This window comes from Prinia subflava, chromosome 10, assembly GCF_021018805.1.
Source record: "Prinia subflava isolate CZ2003 ecotype Zambia chromosome 10, Cam_Psub_1.2, whole genome shotgun sequence".
Taxonomy (NCBI): domain Eukaryota; kingdom Metazoa; phylum Chordata; class Aves; order Passeriformes; family Cisticolidae; genus Prinia; species Prinia subflava.
The window spans coordinates 30,694,906-30,709,628 of record NC_086256.1 but is presented as its reverse complement, the minus strand read 5'-3'; the positions used below and the strand labels follow the sequence as shown (position 1 = coordinate 30,709,628).

At 43.3% G+C, this 14,723-nt stretch overlaps 1 protein-coding gene across 3 annotated transcripts in view; it reads left to right on the top strand.

Moving 5' to 3' along the window:
• Nucleotides 1–633: 633 nt before the first annotated feature.
• The window catches only part of ATF6 (activating transcription factor 6), a 75,143-nt gene continuing 61,053 nt past the window's right edge, over nucleotides 634–14,723 (top strand). Inside the window, exons 1-9 of one of the 3 annotated variants that reach the window (XM_063406772.1) lie at nucleotides 634–811; nucleotides 917–981; nucleotides 2,649–2,736; nucleotides 3,054–3,148; nucleotides 3,622–3,751; nucleotides 3,994–4,200; nucleotides 6,658–6,878; nucleotides 12,260–12,445; nucleotides 13,215–13,306. In XM_063406772.1, the coding sequence (XP_063262842.1) occupies nucleotides 742–811; nucleotides 917–981; nucleotides 2,649–2,736; nucleotides 3,054–3,148; nucleotides 3,622–3,751; nucleotides 3,994–4,200; nucleotides 6,658–6,878; nucleotides 12,260–12,445; nucleotides 13,215–13,306 (1,154 nt within the window). In that variant the 5' untranslated portion in view covers nucleotides 634–741. The other 2 variants (XM_063406771.1, XM_063406774.1) reach the window with 2 other exon arrangements.

Sequence of the window (14,723 nt, the reverse complement as noted above, 5' to 3'; positions counted from 1 at the left end):
TTAATGCCTCCTGTGTGCCTGGGGTGGAGGGTGGGGGAGAAAGTCGCCTTTACATAATGTAGCCAACAGAACTAGGGAAATGGTTCTTCCTCTGGGCTTGGCACTGGTGAGGCCACTTCTCAAGTGCTGTGTCCGGTTCGGGGCCCCTCAGTTCAGGAAAGAGGTTGAGGGGCTGGAGCATGTCCAGAGAAGGCAAGGAGGCTGGTAAAGGAGCTGGAGCACAAGTCTGATGAGGAGCGGCTGAAGGAGCTGGGGTTGTTTAACCTGGAGAAAAGGAGCTTAGGGAAGACCTTATCACTGCTTGAAAGGAGATTGCAACCAGGTGGGGTTTGGCCTGTTCCTCCAGGCTATTCGTGTTAGGACAGGAGGACACCGCCATAAGCTGGCCAGAGGAGGTTCAGGTTGGACACTCGGAGAGATTTCTAACAGAAGGGGTGACTGGACACTGGAATGGGCTGCCCTGGGAGCTGGTGGAGTCGCTGCCCCTGGAGGTGTTTGAGGACTGGGCACGGCACTCAGGGGGTGACAGGGTGGTGCTGGCTCATGGGTCGGACTCGCTGATCTCAGAGGCCCTTCCCTGCCGAAATGAAGCTGCGATTCTCTGCGGAGCGCGGACACCAGCCGTGGCAGCCCGTGCTCCTCCGCGCCGCAAGCCGAGTGTCCGCCGGCGGCCGCCGTGCGGGGCGGGCCCGGCGCGGCCCTGCCGGAAGCAGACGTGTGTTTCGGGAGGAACGGGAAGCGATGGCGGCGGCCGAGGCCGAGTGGGAGCCGGCGGGGCTGCTGCCCGCCCCGGGGGGCGGCCTGGACTGGGGTGAGCGCGGCTTCAGGGGGCCAGGACTGGGCCCGGGTTGGGCCGGGCCGCCGCGAAGCTCCAGGTGGGGCCGGGCCGGCGCTGAGCCCGTTGTCTCTCCCGCAGAGGCTGTGCTGGGCGAGGAGCTGAGCGAGCTGCTGGGGGCCGCGGCCCCGAGGGACGAGCCCGACGTGAGTACCGGGGATGGCGGGGGCCGGGCTCTGCGCTCTGCCGGCGGGGAGAGCCCCGGCTCGGCTCGGAGAGCCCCGGAGCAGCCTGGCAGCAGAGCGTGGCCGCCCGGCCTTGGTCCTGCGTCAGCGCTAGAGATACCGATCGCTGAAACTGCGGGGCACGGCTGCGGAGCGGAAAGTGCAGCGCGGGGAGGTCAGGGTGAGGGTGCGCGGTGCCGGGGAGGAGGAGCGGCATGGGCACTGCCCCGGTGAAGGTGAACCCCTCAGGACAGTGCTGGGGGAGCGCTGGCTCGGGGCTACCTGAGAGAAGGGTGGGTATGTTGCACCTGCGTCCACCTGGGCTCTTCTTTGTCCCTTTGGCTATTAGATTACGTGTTGTTTTCTTCTTTACTGTAGGATTTTCTATAAAAACCTTTGCTTGCAACCATGTGCATCTTTTTCACTGCCCACTTATCCATACTGCTTTTTCTCTCCCGAGGCATTTGCCTCGTGGATTCTCCTCTCCGTGCTCTTTCCCTGCCGTGTCTCTGCTCGCTGTGTCCTAATCCAGCACAAGCCCAGGTTGTCAACCTGGGTGTAAACCCCAGGTTCTAAGAGCATTCCTACAGGTGTAGAACCAGTCTCTGGAGAAAATGTGGGAACAGACTAATTGTACAAGGGAAAGGTATTCCCCATCAGCAGATCAGCATTTCTTGCCTGGGCGAAGGCTCTAAATGTACAGCTCACATTGTGGTTTTTTGGCTGTTCTTCCTTCAAATTTGCTCTGATGAGCTTTCTTTTCATTCTAACTTGTAAGTACCATTATCTATGCAGTTTGCAAGCTTTTTGAGCCCCCTTTCACAAGGTAGGTTGAAAGTATAAGGGAAGGTATAATTCAAGTATAGTTTTTATGAGAATCTTTGTTGAGATATGTATAAGCTGGGTAGTTCACATTTGTATTTTTCATGCAAGTGTTCATAAAGGGCCACATTTGCATAGGAAACTGAGACTTAGAGATGCACAAGCAGAATAAATGGAGAAAAAATCCAATTATTTTTTCAAATGTCATATGATAAATAATATGCATGGAGTGATTTTAGCCTGTTTGTTTTGATTTTTGTTGGAAAAAGAAACTGGTGTCCTTGGCTTTAAATGTTGACATCAGTGTATTCAAGTATAGGGAGACCTAATACATAGTGTTAATCAGGTCTTGGTCAAATCAATCTTGTGTCTGTTTTCCTGCTGGTAAACTGTCCCTGGTGCTGCTTTTGTTTGTAAAGTGCTTTGAGATGTGATGGTGGAAGAACATTAAATAAATTTTTCAAGGCAGATAAAGGAGAAGATTGCACCAGGTTCCTAACACTCATGTTTTATGTGAGATGGTCCAATGACTGAACTTGGAACTTTTGGTTTACAAATTACAAATAAGAGTACAATAATTAGTGATGGTCTTAAACTGACCTGCCCCTTCCTACTGGCATAAGTTTAAAAGAAGCCTTATTTTGTGTTTCAGTTGTGAATTTGTCCTTTAAGGACTTTCATCTCTGCATACCTTAAGACACCTGAAGTGACTGATAGTTATGTTGTTTGTTTTGTTTTCTGGTGCTGCAAGAATGTAAACATAATGGCTGATGGCATCAATGTATCTTTCTTTTTGTCTTGCCTCATTTTCTGAACTGTCATTTCAGGAGAATGATCTCTATAACTTTCATTTTGATTTGGATTTGATGTCTTGGGACTCAGACCTTTGGAATATTACAGGCCATGCTTATGAAGGTAATTAACCTTCTATATTTTGCAGGTGTTGCTCTTCCCCTCCTGCCCAACAAGGGTGAGCTCTTACAACTCATGGGGAACTGTTTGGTGCCTTGCAGCTGTTTGCTCTGTGGTGAAAATTAGGCTGTATTTCTGTAGGATGGGTACAGCTGGCAAGGGCTGCTCTACAAGCCAAGCTGTTTAATACCTTTAATCTCCCTACATTTCCTGCTGTGCCTTGCTTTGGGAATTAAATGTATGGTGTAGGACAGTGTGTTCTTTACCTTTCCCATTGCTAAAAACTTATGCAGTGAAATGTCTTTACCTGCCTTTTGCAGATGCAGACATGAAGACAGAACCTTTATCACCAGCTGCTTCCAGCTGTTCGGTCCCTTCGCCACCGTCGGTGGACTCTCCAGTGCAGAATGTGCCTGTATGCAAAACCCGCCATGTAACAGACAGCAGCTGTCTGACAGACAAAAAGCCCTGTGATTTACTCCTCTGAACAAATTCATGGCATAAGAGGAGACAGCTTATTTTCTCAACCCTTGAAAAAATCCCTCAGTGGTGTTTTCTTAGCTCTTCTCTGTGACCCATTTGAATAAGAGCATGTTCAGCTCTCTTTTCTCAGCTGTGTTCATTAGCCTTGTTGCCAAATAATTTGCCTTCTGAAGGCTCCTGGGTCTAGCAGGTGTTGCCTCCCATTGCTCTGCTAATGGGAAGAAGTACTTGTTGGTTTTTTTAGTGGTATCTGGCACTGGCCAGAATCAAATTGCAGAGGAAAAGTTTTCTCCTGTTGGCTGCAGCAGCAGCACAGATGTGATGAAAAGCAGATACACTCTGAACTGCTAGTGGATACTGCTCTGAGTTTCTGAAACATTAATCTCCTGTGCTTTCTGTCTGCAGGACGATGTGGACTTCAGCTGTAGCTCCCAGATGTCTCCCATCTCTCTCTACAGCAAGAGCTGCAGAAGCCCTGCATCCCCTGAAGGAGATGGAGGGAAGAAGCCTGCTGTGAGCATCTCTTCTCGATCTGGTATGAGAGACAAAGTCACTTTCATCCTATAGATAATACGTGTGTTGTCTTGTATCCCAATTATTAACTAACAGACAATAGATGTCCTGTCTTTTATGACTTGCGTATTTGATCAGATGTGTTTGTTTTTAACACATATTGTAGATGACTAAAAAAACCCCACATTAAAAGCCACTTTATTATTGGTTGAATTACGTATTTTATGCCTCTTGGTCCAATTCTGACGCTTTTTCCTTTTCTAGTAAATAATTCTGCAAGGAGCCTGAAGAGATGTGGTCAGACAGTGGCCAGGCCTTTGATACAACCCAAGCCCCTTTTGCCTGCTGTGCCTGAAACTCAGGCAAATGTTGGCATCCCAGCAAAAACCATCATTATTCAGACTCTTCCCACGCTTGTGCCACTGCCAAAGAATCAGCCAGTTGTTAACATCCAGCCAGCACCTCCTAAAGGTGGGTGAATTGTCTTGACTGGGCCAGGTCTTGGTGGTAGCATTGTCTGTTTGGGATGGCTGGTAGCATGAAGTTAGGTTTGGTATATGAAAGAGGAGGAATAGGAGAAAAAAAAGGTCCTACATGCATTGCTGGAAAAGCTTTAGGCTGAGAAGATGGCCTTACTCCTCTCGTACTGTCCTGTGAGAAACAGCATTCACATGGGCATAGTGTAAAATGGAGGACTGGATTATGTAATTCCATTATTTGGAATGGAAGACAGAGGCTATCCCAAAGCTGTGGAGATAAAACTGCTGATTTGGAAGGATCTGTAGGGATACTTTGCTCTGCTCTGCTTGCAGTGTCAGGTGGTGCAGTGTAAGGTGATTACAGTGCTGTTCTGTCATAACTGAAGGAAGATCCAGCAGAGTCAGTTAGGATGGCTTGAAGGAAGCTGGAAAGCTTGGGAGAAGTGATAAAAGATTTTTTTTTTACCCACATGAAACTCTTCCACAGGAAAGCAAGAGCATAAGTTCATGGCTTTTTACCTCACTAAACAGCATAAAATAGAATGTTGTGAAATCTGTTAAAAATTGAGAGCTGTGCCAGAGGTTAGAAAAGTTGCTGATGTTAACAAGAGGAAAGTAACTTCCAGCCCCTTGATAATTCTTCATTCCTACAGTTACCCTGTTACTGATTCTTGAAGCAGCTTGATCTTTCATTTCTGGATCCAAAGCATTGTTCCCCTCTCCAGCCTGGGCAGCAGGGACACTGCTTGCCTTGCAGGAATTGCCAGCTGCAGTTGCTCCTTTCACCAGCTGATGGCCACAGTCCCTTGCAGTTGATTGCACAGGCACTGAGGCACGGAAGGAAAAGGAGACAAATGCATAAGGGCACGTATCTAGAAATTATTGCAATTGGGACAAAATTTTTTCCATTACTGATTTCTCCTTCAGTCGGGGTTCAGCCAAATCTGGAGATGCTGACATTTGTTATAACATGTCTGAGATTGCTAGACTGCTTAAAACACAGGTCAGCACAGTCAATGTGACCTGATTCTTATTCCTTCTGATGTTCCAGCTGATAAAATACAGTCAGGAATAAGGAATACTGGGGATATGGATGTCTGTGGATAGAAGTCTAGTACTCTGAAAATCAGCTTCTCCTTTTCTCTGAAAAAAAGTCAGCACAGTTGTTTCTGTGAGAGGACAGAGGAAATACTTTTGAGAAAGTATGTCCATGCTTTCCTTTAACTGATGGTATGTTTAAAAATTCTCTTGTGCAGCTTCCATAACAAAAACCATAAGGATCTTTTTTCGTCATTCTAAATCTCCTGCATATGATAAATTGGAACTACCAGTTTGGAAAATGCCATTATCTTCAAAGAAGCATGAGAAATTTTATTTTCACGCTCCTTTTTATAAAAGCTTAAAGGAGAAAGCATGGGTTTTGAGCATCATCTCTTTTATACATTAAAAAAAAAAAGAAATAGTCTCAAGTTTATAATTTGAGATTCTTAAACAAGGTCGTACTAAGTAATGATGTCTTCAAGATTGTGTGTGAAAAAATCCCAGAAGGTCTAGTTTTACCCCATACATAAGATCTTGGCACTAGGTAAATTACTTCACTTTTCACCTTCCAGAAGGCTGGACAAACACGGTTGTGTGCATTTTGGTTGGAATGCTCAGCTGGAATGTGCTCTTTCTGAAAGCTGGCAAGGTCATCCTGTTACAAAGGATTAGAGAGACATTAATGTGTTTTCAGACAACAAAATATTACTTAAGCACCTGCTTGAGTTAAATGTAGTTGTTGGACTGAAATTTCTTGGAAGTGACTGTTTTTAATTCCATTTCAAACTCTGTCAAAATTATCTCATTTTGTCTGCCAGCTTTTCTTTAAGCTCTATTCAGCTTTGTATAAACTTTCTTGCATAAGACATTTTTCTAAAAAAATGGCCTTAGTGTGAATTGAAGCTTCAGCGTAAGTTTTGAAAGTGTAACTGGGATTGTTCTTTTTTATTTGTCTTCCATCTCTCTGCTAATTTGACTTGATCTGTGTGGCATGAGTCACTGCTGTGTACTAAGTTTTCCACTGAATACAACAGTAAAGTAATTACAGATAAAGGGAGCAGGAAGATTGAGGTAAGTTGGCTAAATTATTTGAAAAGGCTGTTCAGTGTTCCAAGTATCAGCAATACTGAGTAATGTATATAATAAGTGTTGAATTTTACTAATTTTGAAGAGCTTTTAGGACAGAGCTTGGTTTATTGGATTCGTTTAATATCTGCAGTTTTGGTTTGCGAGATGGATTAAGAGACCTGTAAACCTAGGAACTTCTTTCCATTCCTGTTCTGTGGACTGTACTAATGGTTTTGAGATCGCTTGCGCAGGGCAGGAGAGGATAGCAGTATGCCCCTACAAAGTGCTGATGTACAAATACATTTTGTCCATGCTGAGCACTGCTGTTCTTGTGTTCCAGGTCCATCCGTGGTGCTGCCCCAACCTGCTGTGGTACAGCTCCAGGCTTCTGGGGTGCTTCCTGCCTCTCAGCCCGTCATTGCAGTCACTGGAGGGGCCCCAGCACTTCAGAACCACACGGTGAATGCACTGTCTCTAGCTGCTGGGAATGGCTCCAGCAGCGGCAAAATCCCGGTGACAAAGCCCTTGCTCCAGAGCAGCACACCAGCTGTGGGGCTGGATGTAAGTTCTGACTCTGTGATAGCTGCTAACCAAGGCTTATGCACATCTCTCAGTTCCCTGCATGTGGGACCTTACGGTCCCTTCGGAGTCTCAGGAAAACTCTTAATAGGATTTCCAACTGTAAACAGGGAATTTAGCAGCTTGGCATAGAACAGGGAGGAACAGCTAAATATCTGCTGGCCTGCCTGGAGTTGCAGACCAGGTGTGTAAGCATAGTGGCAGAAGACGCTGCTGATAGATATTTTCTGTCACTTGTCTTCTCAGGTGCCAGGTTTCAGTGGCTGGACCTCTCTTACATACAGGAAGGTTTGATATCTGATTTTTGATTAATGCTAAATCACTTTTCTAATCTGTATAATAAAAACGTTTCTTTGGAAGCAGATGAATTGGAAATTTCAATGCCTTGTTCTCTCTCCATACTTGTTTATCTCTCCAGATTTTACTCATGATTTTTAGAAACTACAGTTAGTGAGTTCCGTATGATCCTAATCTCTTCGGGCTCCCTTTTGATCATGTAGTGAATGAGTAGCAGAGGGTTAAGCTCTCAACAATTACAGTGCAAATAACTAAGTGTTTCCATAGTAGCTCACAGTAAGCAATAGGTGTAAACAGTAGCTTTTGAGATGTGTGTGGGGTTTTTTTCCCTTTAGCTTTGACATCTTAACCAGCTAGCAAGCTGGGTGTTAACTTGATTTAGCTCCTAGTAATCTGGAGCTGCTTTGATTGTATTTTGTTGTCCAAAGCAGACATGCTTGTGGAAAGGACCAAAACAACTTGTTGGTGACTTCAAAACTCTGTCGTTCCCCAGTGTGTTATTCCAAGCACAGTTGTGAGCTGAGGGTCCTATCACATCTCAGTGTAAGGGAGAAAACACTGGTGAAAACATGTGGAATTTTGCTGTATAGGCACCTGCTTATCAGCAGTGCAGGTCACTGTTTCCCAAAAGCAGTAGGAAGCCTATTCCTTCAGCTGCTTTGCAGGGATGTTGCTGTATGGTTTCCTAGTGTCTGGGCTTGCCACTCAGGCTTGATGGTAACTTTTCCTCACTGATCATATTGTGTGTGGGCTGCATTTTATAATGAAAATATTGTGCTACAAATAGTTCAGCAGCCAGACTACAGTGGAAACTTGATATTCAATGTGCAAGAAGCGAACAAAGGTCTGTCAGTAGGCAGAGCAGTTTAAGTGTGCTGTGTTTTGTAGTGATAATTCCCTGTCATGCAAAGTTAACTCAAGAGACCACAAATCAATGACCTGCAGTCATTGGATTTGTGACTCCCTGTAAGCAGGGCTAGCATGGCACCTTGCCATTGTCTGAATGTAAGGTTTAATTGACAAAATCCCCTTATTGTCATCACACTGCATATACATATCCATGACATCAGGAGTCAAATGTGTGGCTGGGGTAGCAAGCAGGTGGTTGTTTCCAAGGGTGGTTGTGTGGGTATTTCCACCCAAAGCCATTTTAGGGAAGCAGTTTTAAGCCTTGTGAAATGCTGTGCATCTTACCTGTGTTTGTTACAACATGAAAAAACAGTTGCAGCTGCTCTTTGGCACATACTTTGAAAAAGTGCTTTGAGAAAAAACAATTGTTTTGGGATTCAGCTGGGGCCGGCAGGGTTAAAACATTTCCCAGCCGCCTTGGACACCATATGTGGCGCTCAGGGCTGCACACATGGAGCTGTCATTTGAGCTCTGTAACACGTGTTATTGTTTGCTAATCTAAGCAGATGTTGCAGGATAAAAAGAAACACTGCAGGACTTTCTTTTGGCCTTAGGAGGGATAAACTGTTAGTTTAACACTCAGACTGCCAGTGGATTACACTGGGATGGGCTGATGGCAAGCTGTAGGCGTGAGGCCCTGCATGTCCCGGTGGCACACACATGCAGCCTGCCAGCCACGGAGAAGTGCCAGAATACTGAAAATCTAGAAAAGATGAATTATACAAAATTACTTCAGCATAAGTGTGGATTTCTGTTGAAGAATCCTCATTTCTGTGCTGCACATTGTGTAATACTTTTTTAACATAAATTCATTAAGCAAGTTGTGCTCTGTTGAGTTAGAGACAAGAAAACCCAGAACCTCCATAAGAACAAAGAAACCTTATATATGTATTCCTGCAATCAAAGATGCGTCTTCAAAGACAGCAGCTTCCTTAAGCTAGAAGTCAGCTAATGCTACCTTGAAAGATTTGTACTTTCAGCTCTTTGTTAACTTTCCCAGCACGTGTACAAAAAACTCTCTGGAGTATGAGAGACATTCTTGCTTCTAGAAGTACAGCTTGTGTTGGAAGGGAGGTTCAATTTTGCTCATAATTGAGTTTTCTTTGGAAGTAAATTGAGGTAGCAGTGTTTATTTGTAAAGTGCATGACTCTTTGTAAAACTTTTGAAGATAGAGGAAAATCTGAATCCAGTTAGTGCTGTTTGAAGCAAGAGTTCACAATGAACCTTCCAGTTCTCAATATTTACAGAATTTTTGTGTGTGTCTCTGCTAGTAATTGTGTGGTTTTCAAAGCTAGAAAGCAGAAGTTGCATCACTGATTACCGATTGTTTCTAAGGCCCATGTTCTCCCTCTACAGTCTGTGTTTCCTTAGAAGCAGAAGTTGCTATCTTGAGTGGAACATCAATACAATACAATTTTAAAAGTTGGAGCCTTGCAAAAGAAGTTAGCAGAGGTGTTGGCTACCTTTAATCTTGGTTCAACTCTTGTGCAAAGCAATGTTGCTGAAGCAAACTGACATTGTAAATTAGTTCCTCTCCCTCCTGAGTATCGAAGTACTTAAGCAGGGGGCATGTTTACCTTGGTGCTAGGCCAGCTGTGTAATGCTGATTGCCATACTGCTTCCAGGTTCAGCATGCCTGTACCAGTTCACTCACACAGCTCTTTCCATTTCCTGCATTGCATTTAGGTGGGATTGGGTATGCAGTTGTGGCATATTCCCTGAGAAAAGCCAAGCAGGACCTGGAGGGCTGACCAAGGAGGACGTTAAGCTGCTTACGGGTTGTAAATTAAACCAAAATAACTTAAGGACACAAGTACTGGATTTCATCTAAGTAAGCTTTAAAGATGAGTCAAAATGTAGGAGGTATGGCATAGACTGAAATGGAGATACTGCACAGAGTACCTGGAATCAGACTGGGGAGAGCTGCTGTCCTCACAGCATTTAGAGAACTATGAGAGAAGTAGAGCAATATGGATAAATAACACATAAAATGTAGATGGCAGTGTCTGGAACAGTGACAGATTTACCTTAGTATGTATTGTTAGTGTAGAGGCACTGCATAGGTGCTCTAACACCTTATTTTCTTCAGGGAAGCATATAGATTTTTCCAGAGGTTCCAGACATGTCATTAAAAGTTGGCCGGTAATGAATAATCCTGAGCAGGCCTGCAGACAAGAATGGATGTAAACAGTTTGGTCTTCTCCAAGTTCATGATGCAAAACCTCTTTTTAAAAGGGGGAATATAACTCCTTTTTTAGAATAGCACACAACTTGAGCCAAAGCTGCTGCATGAACTCATTCCTTGTTTTTTCATCTCTGAACAGTTTAAGTGATCCTGGCCCCAAACTGGTGTGTTCTATACACTCCAGCTTTTGGCTAGCCTGAATTTTTTTTTTTTGGTCCAGTTTTTATAAGTCTGCAGAAGCTTTTTTTGTGTTTAATGTTGCAGTACATAAAAAATTCAAGACAAAGCTTAATGAAAATATGTTAAAATCTTTTCCTTCTCCACTCTCTGTTAAAGAGAGAAACTGGAGTAAGTAGCAACAGCTTCACTTTCACAGACTTTGTTGGTGGCAACAGACTAGACATATAATAAATGATCTTTATAAAAAGTAGTTAGACCAACATGGAGACAACCCAGAATGTTAATGCACTGCAACATGTTTTCTTCATCTTTGTCACCAAACTGCAGCATCATGAAGAAGAATGTTGTCTTCAAACAGCTTGTGGCCACTTTTTGTTGAAGACACCAGTGCCCTAGAACAACATACTGTGTGTGTGCAGGTAGATACAAGGAGAGAGCTGAAAAGCTATGGTTAAGGTTTTTTACGTAGCTGGACTCAAAATTGGAGTTAGTTAATGTTACTATTCTGTGCTTATACTATTTCCCTAGAATAATACTTCTGGAATAGTTCTCATCTTTTTTCTTTAATGTTCCTGCTCTGAGAGATAGAGGTTGCACCATTGCCTGTGATGGTACTGGAGGATGTTCAAGTCTGCATAAGAGGGATCATTCAGTTATCTGTCAATGTAATTGTCATTAAGGCACATCCAGGTGCATCTTAGTAATGTGATGGAAGTCTTCTGTTCTTAATGAAAACAGAGTTGCTAATATGTGAGGGAAAAGGAATCAACAGGCTAGTGTTTAAACTTGGGATTTGAAGTAGTTTTGTATAGTTCTGCAGTATTCATCATTGTTATCCTTGTCAGCAGCAAGATGCTTTCGGTCTGGGTCATCCCACTTAGTGCAAACCACAAAATGAATAAATGGTAAAAGATAAAGGAGTGTTCCTGCTTTGGGGAAAAAAAATCAGTCATCAGGACTGTTAGAGAATGGGGAGGAGTTGCTTTGAGCTGTCCCAGTCTGGTCTTGCAGACTGAATGCTTGCTAGTAGTTAGAGTGAATTATGTGGTCTCCTGGAGTGTGTTTGCTAGTTGAGCTTCATCCTGAAGGAATCCAGTTTGTGTGCTCCCAGAGGCTGTTCTGTGATATGAAGCGAAGCACACTTAGTGGGACAGTCAGGAAATGTGAACCTAAGCCACATTCCCGATCTGAATTAAGATGTTAGTGTAGATGCACCCAGAGCCTGCATTTTAACTGCCACGAAGTGCTTAATACACATAGAATGTGCAATCTGAGATCAGCAACACTATTCAAAATCTCAAAAACTGTGTAGCATAGGTGGAAGAGGTACAGAAGCAGGTGTAATCAATGTGGAAATGATTTCCATACAGAACAGACTGGAAAACCCTAGAAATTTCCTGTTAGGAAAGCAGATGACTGATTGTAGCCTGTAAAATGGCGCAGGGAGAAGTCAAGGTCAAAGACATTCTTGCTGCTTTGCAGACCTGAAGATAGGTATTTTCTATCTTTATTATTTGATTGATCAAATCAAACTTGAGTATATGTTTGATGACCCCTGCATATAGAATGTTGAGAATACAGGAGAAAACTGAGACAGTGCAGGACCTGTTTTTTCCTTAGGTGTACCATGATCCCAAGGCGCCTCTGTGCTGACCATTCCAGCTCATTTGAAGGAGAGTGTGGGAAGCTATCTGTGCAGACCTTTGACAAAGCAGAGAAGCAGAAATTCTGTGTGAAATGGAGGCAGTTTTAACTTGTGGATTGTTAATGGCCTTTGTATTGTGTGTTCAGGTCAATGTCTTGAGGCGGCAGCAGCGCATGATCAAAAACCGCGAGTCAGCCTTTCAGTCACGCAAGAAAAAGAAGGAATACATGTTGGGACTGGAGGCCAGGCTGGAGGCAGCCCTGCTGGAGAATGAGAAACTTAAGAAAGAAAACAGCACGCTGAAGAGGCAGCTGGATGAAGTGGTATTAGAGGTAAGAGATTGTGATGAAGGTCTGATTTTATATGAAAACAGTTGTTCAGGTGGAAGGCGCTAGAACAGAGTTGGGGAAATGTTGACTGGAAGACCTTTGAGGGTTTCTAGGCCAGCATCCCATTCCAAGCATGACTTTCACCAACTCTAGGTCAGGACAGCTGATACGTTATCTGATAGACTTTTAATTCTTTATTTCATGGAGCTTCTGAATATTTTACTGGATAGAAGCTGAATATAATGTATAAACCAGTTTTGTTTTTAGGTAGTTTAGGAATGTATTCACACATAATTAGGCAAATATAAATCTAAAAATCAAGTATAATTTAGTGTAATTGGCTTCTGACATACCCCTGCATATATGTACGCCTGTTTTACTCAGTTGTCATTATTGTTTTATGGACAGCATGGGAATAATGACATGACTCCCAGCTTATAGCAAGTGAGAGTGATCTTTATTCTTCAAAATCCTCTTTTATAAACAGTTCCAAAAGAATAAAGTTTCACTGGTTAGCAAACCAACACAAGACCATCATTGGACAGTTAGGAACAACACCCTTCAGCCATTTCTTGCAAGTAAACAACAAGTCAGAAAAACACCACCTGCAAACGTTGTTTTCTCTCTCCAAGGACTGTTTGAATTCTTCCTTATGGTTTCCCAGACCAAACTGAGAAAGCCCTGTACTTGACTTTCCCACAGGCTCAAGCTAGTGCACTTACTTGACCACTGTTAGTTCCCATACTCAGTGTCTTCTGTTTTCTCTGTCCAGAACCAGAAGCTCAAAGTATCATCTCCGAAGAGAAGGACACTGTGTGTCATGGTGATACTGGCCTTTATAATGTTGAATTATGGTCCATTGAGGTAAGCTGCTTAGAAATTCCTCTTTGCCTACCAAGTTTACTGTCCTGAGATTTTTGTTTGAATCATTAATAACAGCCAGTGTTGTGTTTTAAAGCGTTGAACTTGAAATCTGAAATCTGTCCTTTATTCTCCTCCTGCTTAGGGGAAGATGTGTCTGTTTAATGGTTCCTCTTTTGGAATCCTTCTGGCAATAAGAGCTAGATCTTGTACATTTAGTTTCTCCTGATTTGGCATTTTTTTATTGGGTGCAGCATACAGCAGTTTGTCTGCTCCATTTGTATCTGCAGAGATTAAGAACTGTTTAGAATCCTTTTAGGAAAAAAAGTCAGACTTGGAGAGCTTATCTACTTGTTCACACCTGTGCTAATTGCAGCAGCTATGACTTCGAGCTGCTTTAGTACTCAAATACTCAGGAAATGCTGCTGTACATTCCATGCCTTGCAGTCCTGACCCTTGGATGTGTCCAGCTGCAATCTCCCTCATTACAGAGTAAGCCCTTCTCTCCCAGGTCTGGTGAAGAGGTTGATCCCTCTCCTTGATTAGTTGAAGTGGTAATCAGAAACCTCTCTTGTTTGAACTCTTATCAGTAGAGTGTAGGAGCCAGAGAGCAGCAGGGAAAAGCTACATCATTTCCCAGACACTTTATAAAGAAATCTGTGGAAGAAAGTAGAATAAAAAGAAATACTTCTTGCACATACCTGTCTGCTTAACTTGGCTTTGGAACATAAAGACCTTTTAGATGGAGCCATTCACTTTTTTCAGAAAGGCACAGTATTTTAGTGGGACCCCAGTCAGCAGTGTCTCTATTTGTCCTCAAAATCCCAGTCAAACTTAAAGAAATGGGATAAATATGGAAGAAGACTTTGTTTCTGACTGTGATGAATTTTTAGAAAGTGATGTTTGTATTTTTAATATTAGAAAATTTGCCAAAGCTGAAATGACTTCTGAAGTATTTGCACTTATTGGAAATACTGTTTATCTCAGAAAGTGAAATACAGCTGATAATTTTGCTTTGATATGGATGGTGTTAAGGGAAACCATTTCTTAGTGTATTTAGGATTTGTATTGTGATTTTGGCTATCAGGCAGAAAAACCATCTTCCAGATACTAAGGGATTGATTTGTACATCCGATCTGCTTTTCAAGCATTACCTCACTCACTTGAGAAAGACACTTGTTGAAATAGAACCAGTCATCTTTCCAAAGCTGGGGGAAATGTACTTGTGTCTGCGTTGCAGTGAGATGATGGAATGCATGAAACTCTTGTTAGTGATGAAAGGCTATGGAAGACAGAGAGAGAGGTGAGAAGTCTTTTACCACAGTGCTCTGAAGTTCTGTGGCATCTTCCCTACCCCCAGGAATGAGCAAGGTGTTGAGCTCGATGGCAAGGCACTGCTGTCAGAGTGGGCTGGAAGGTC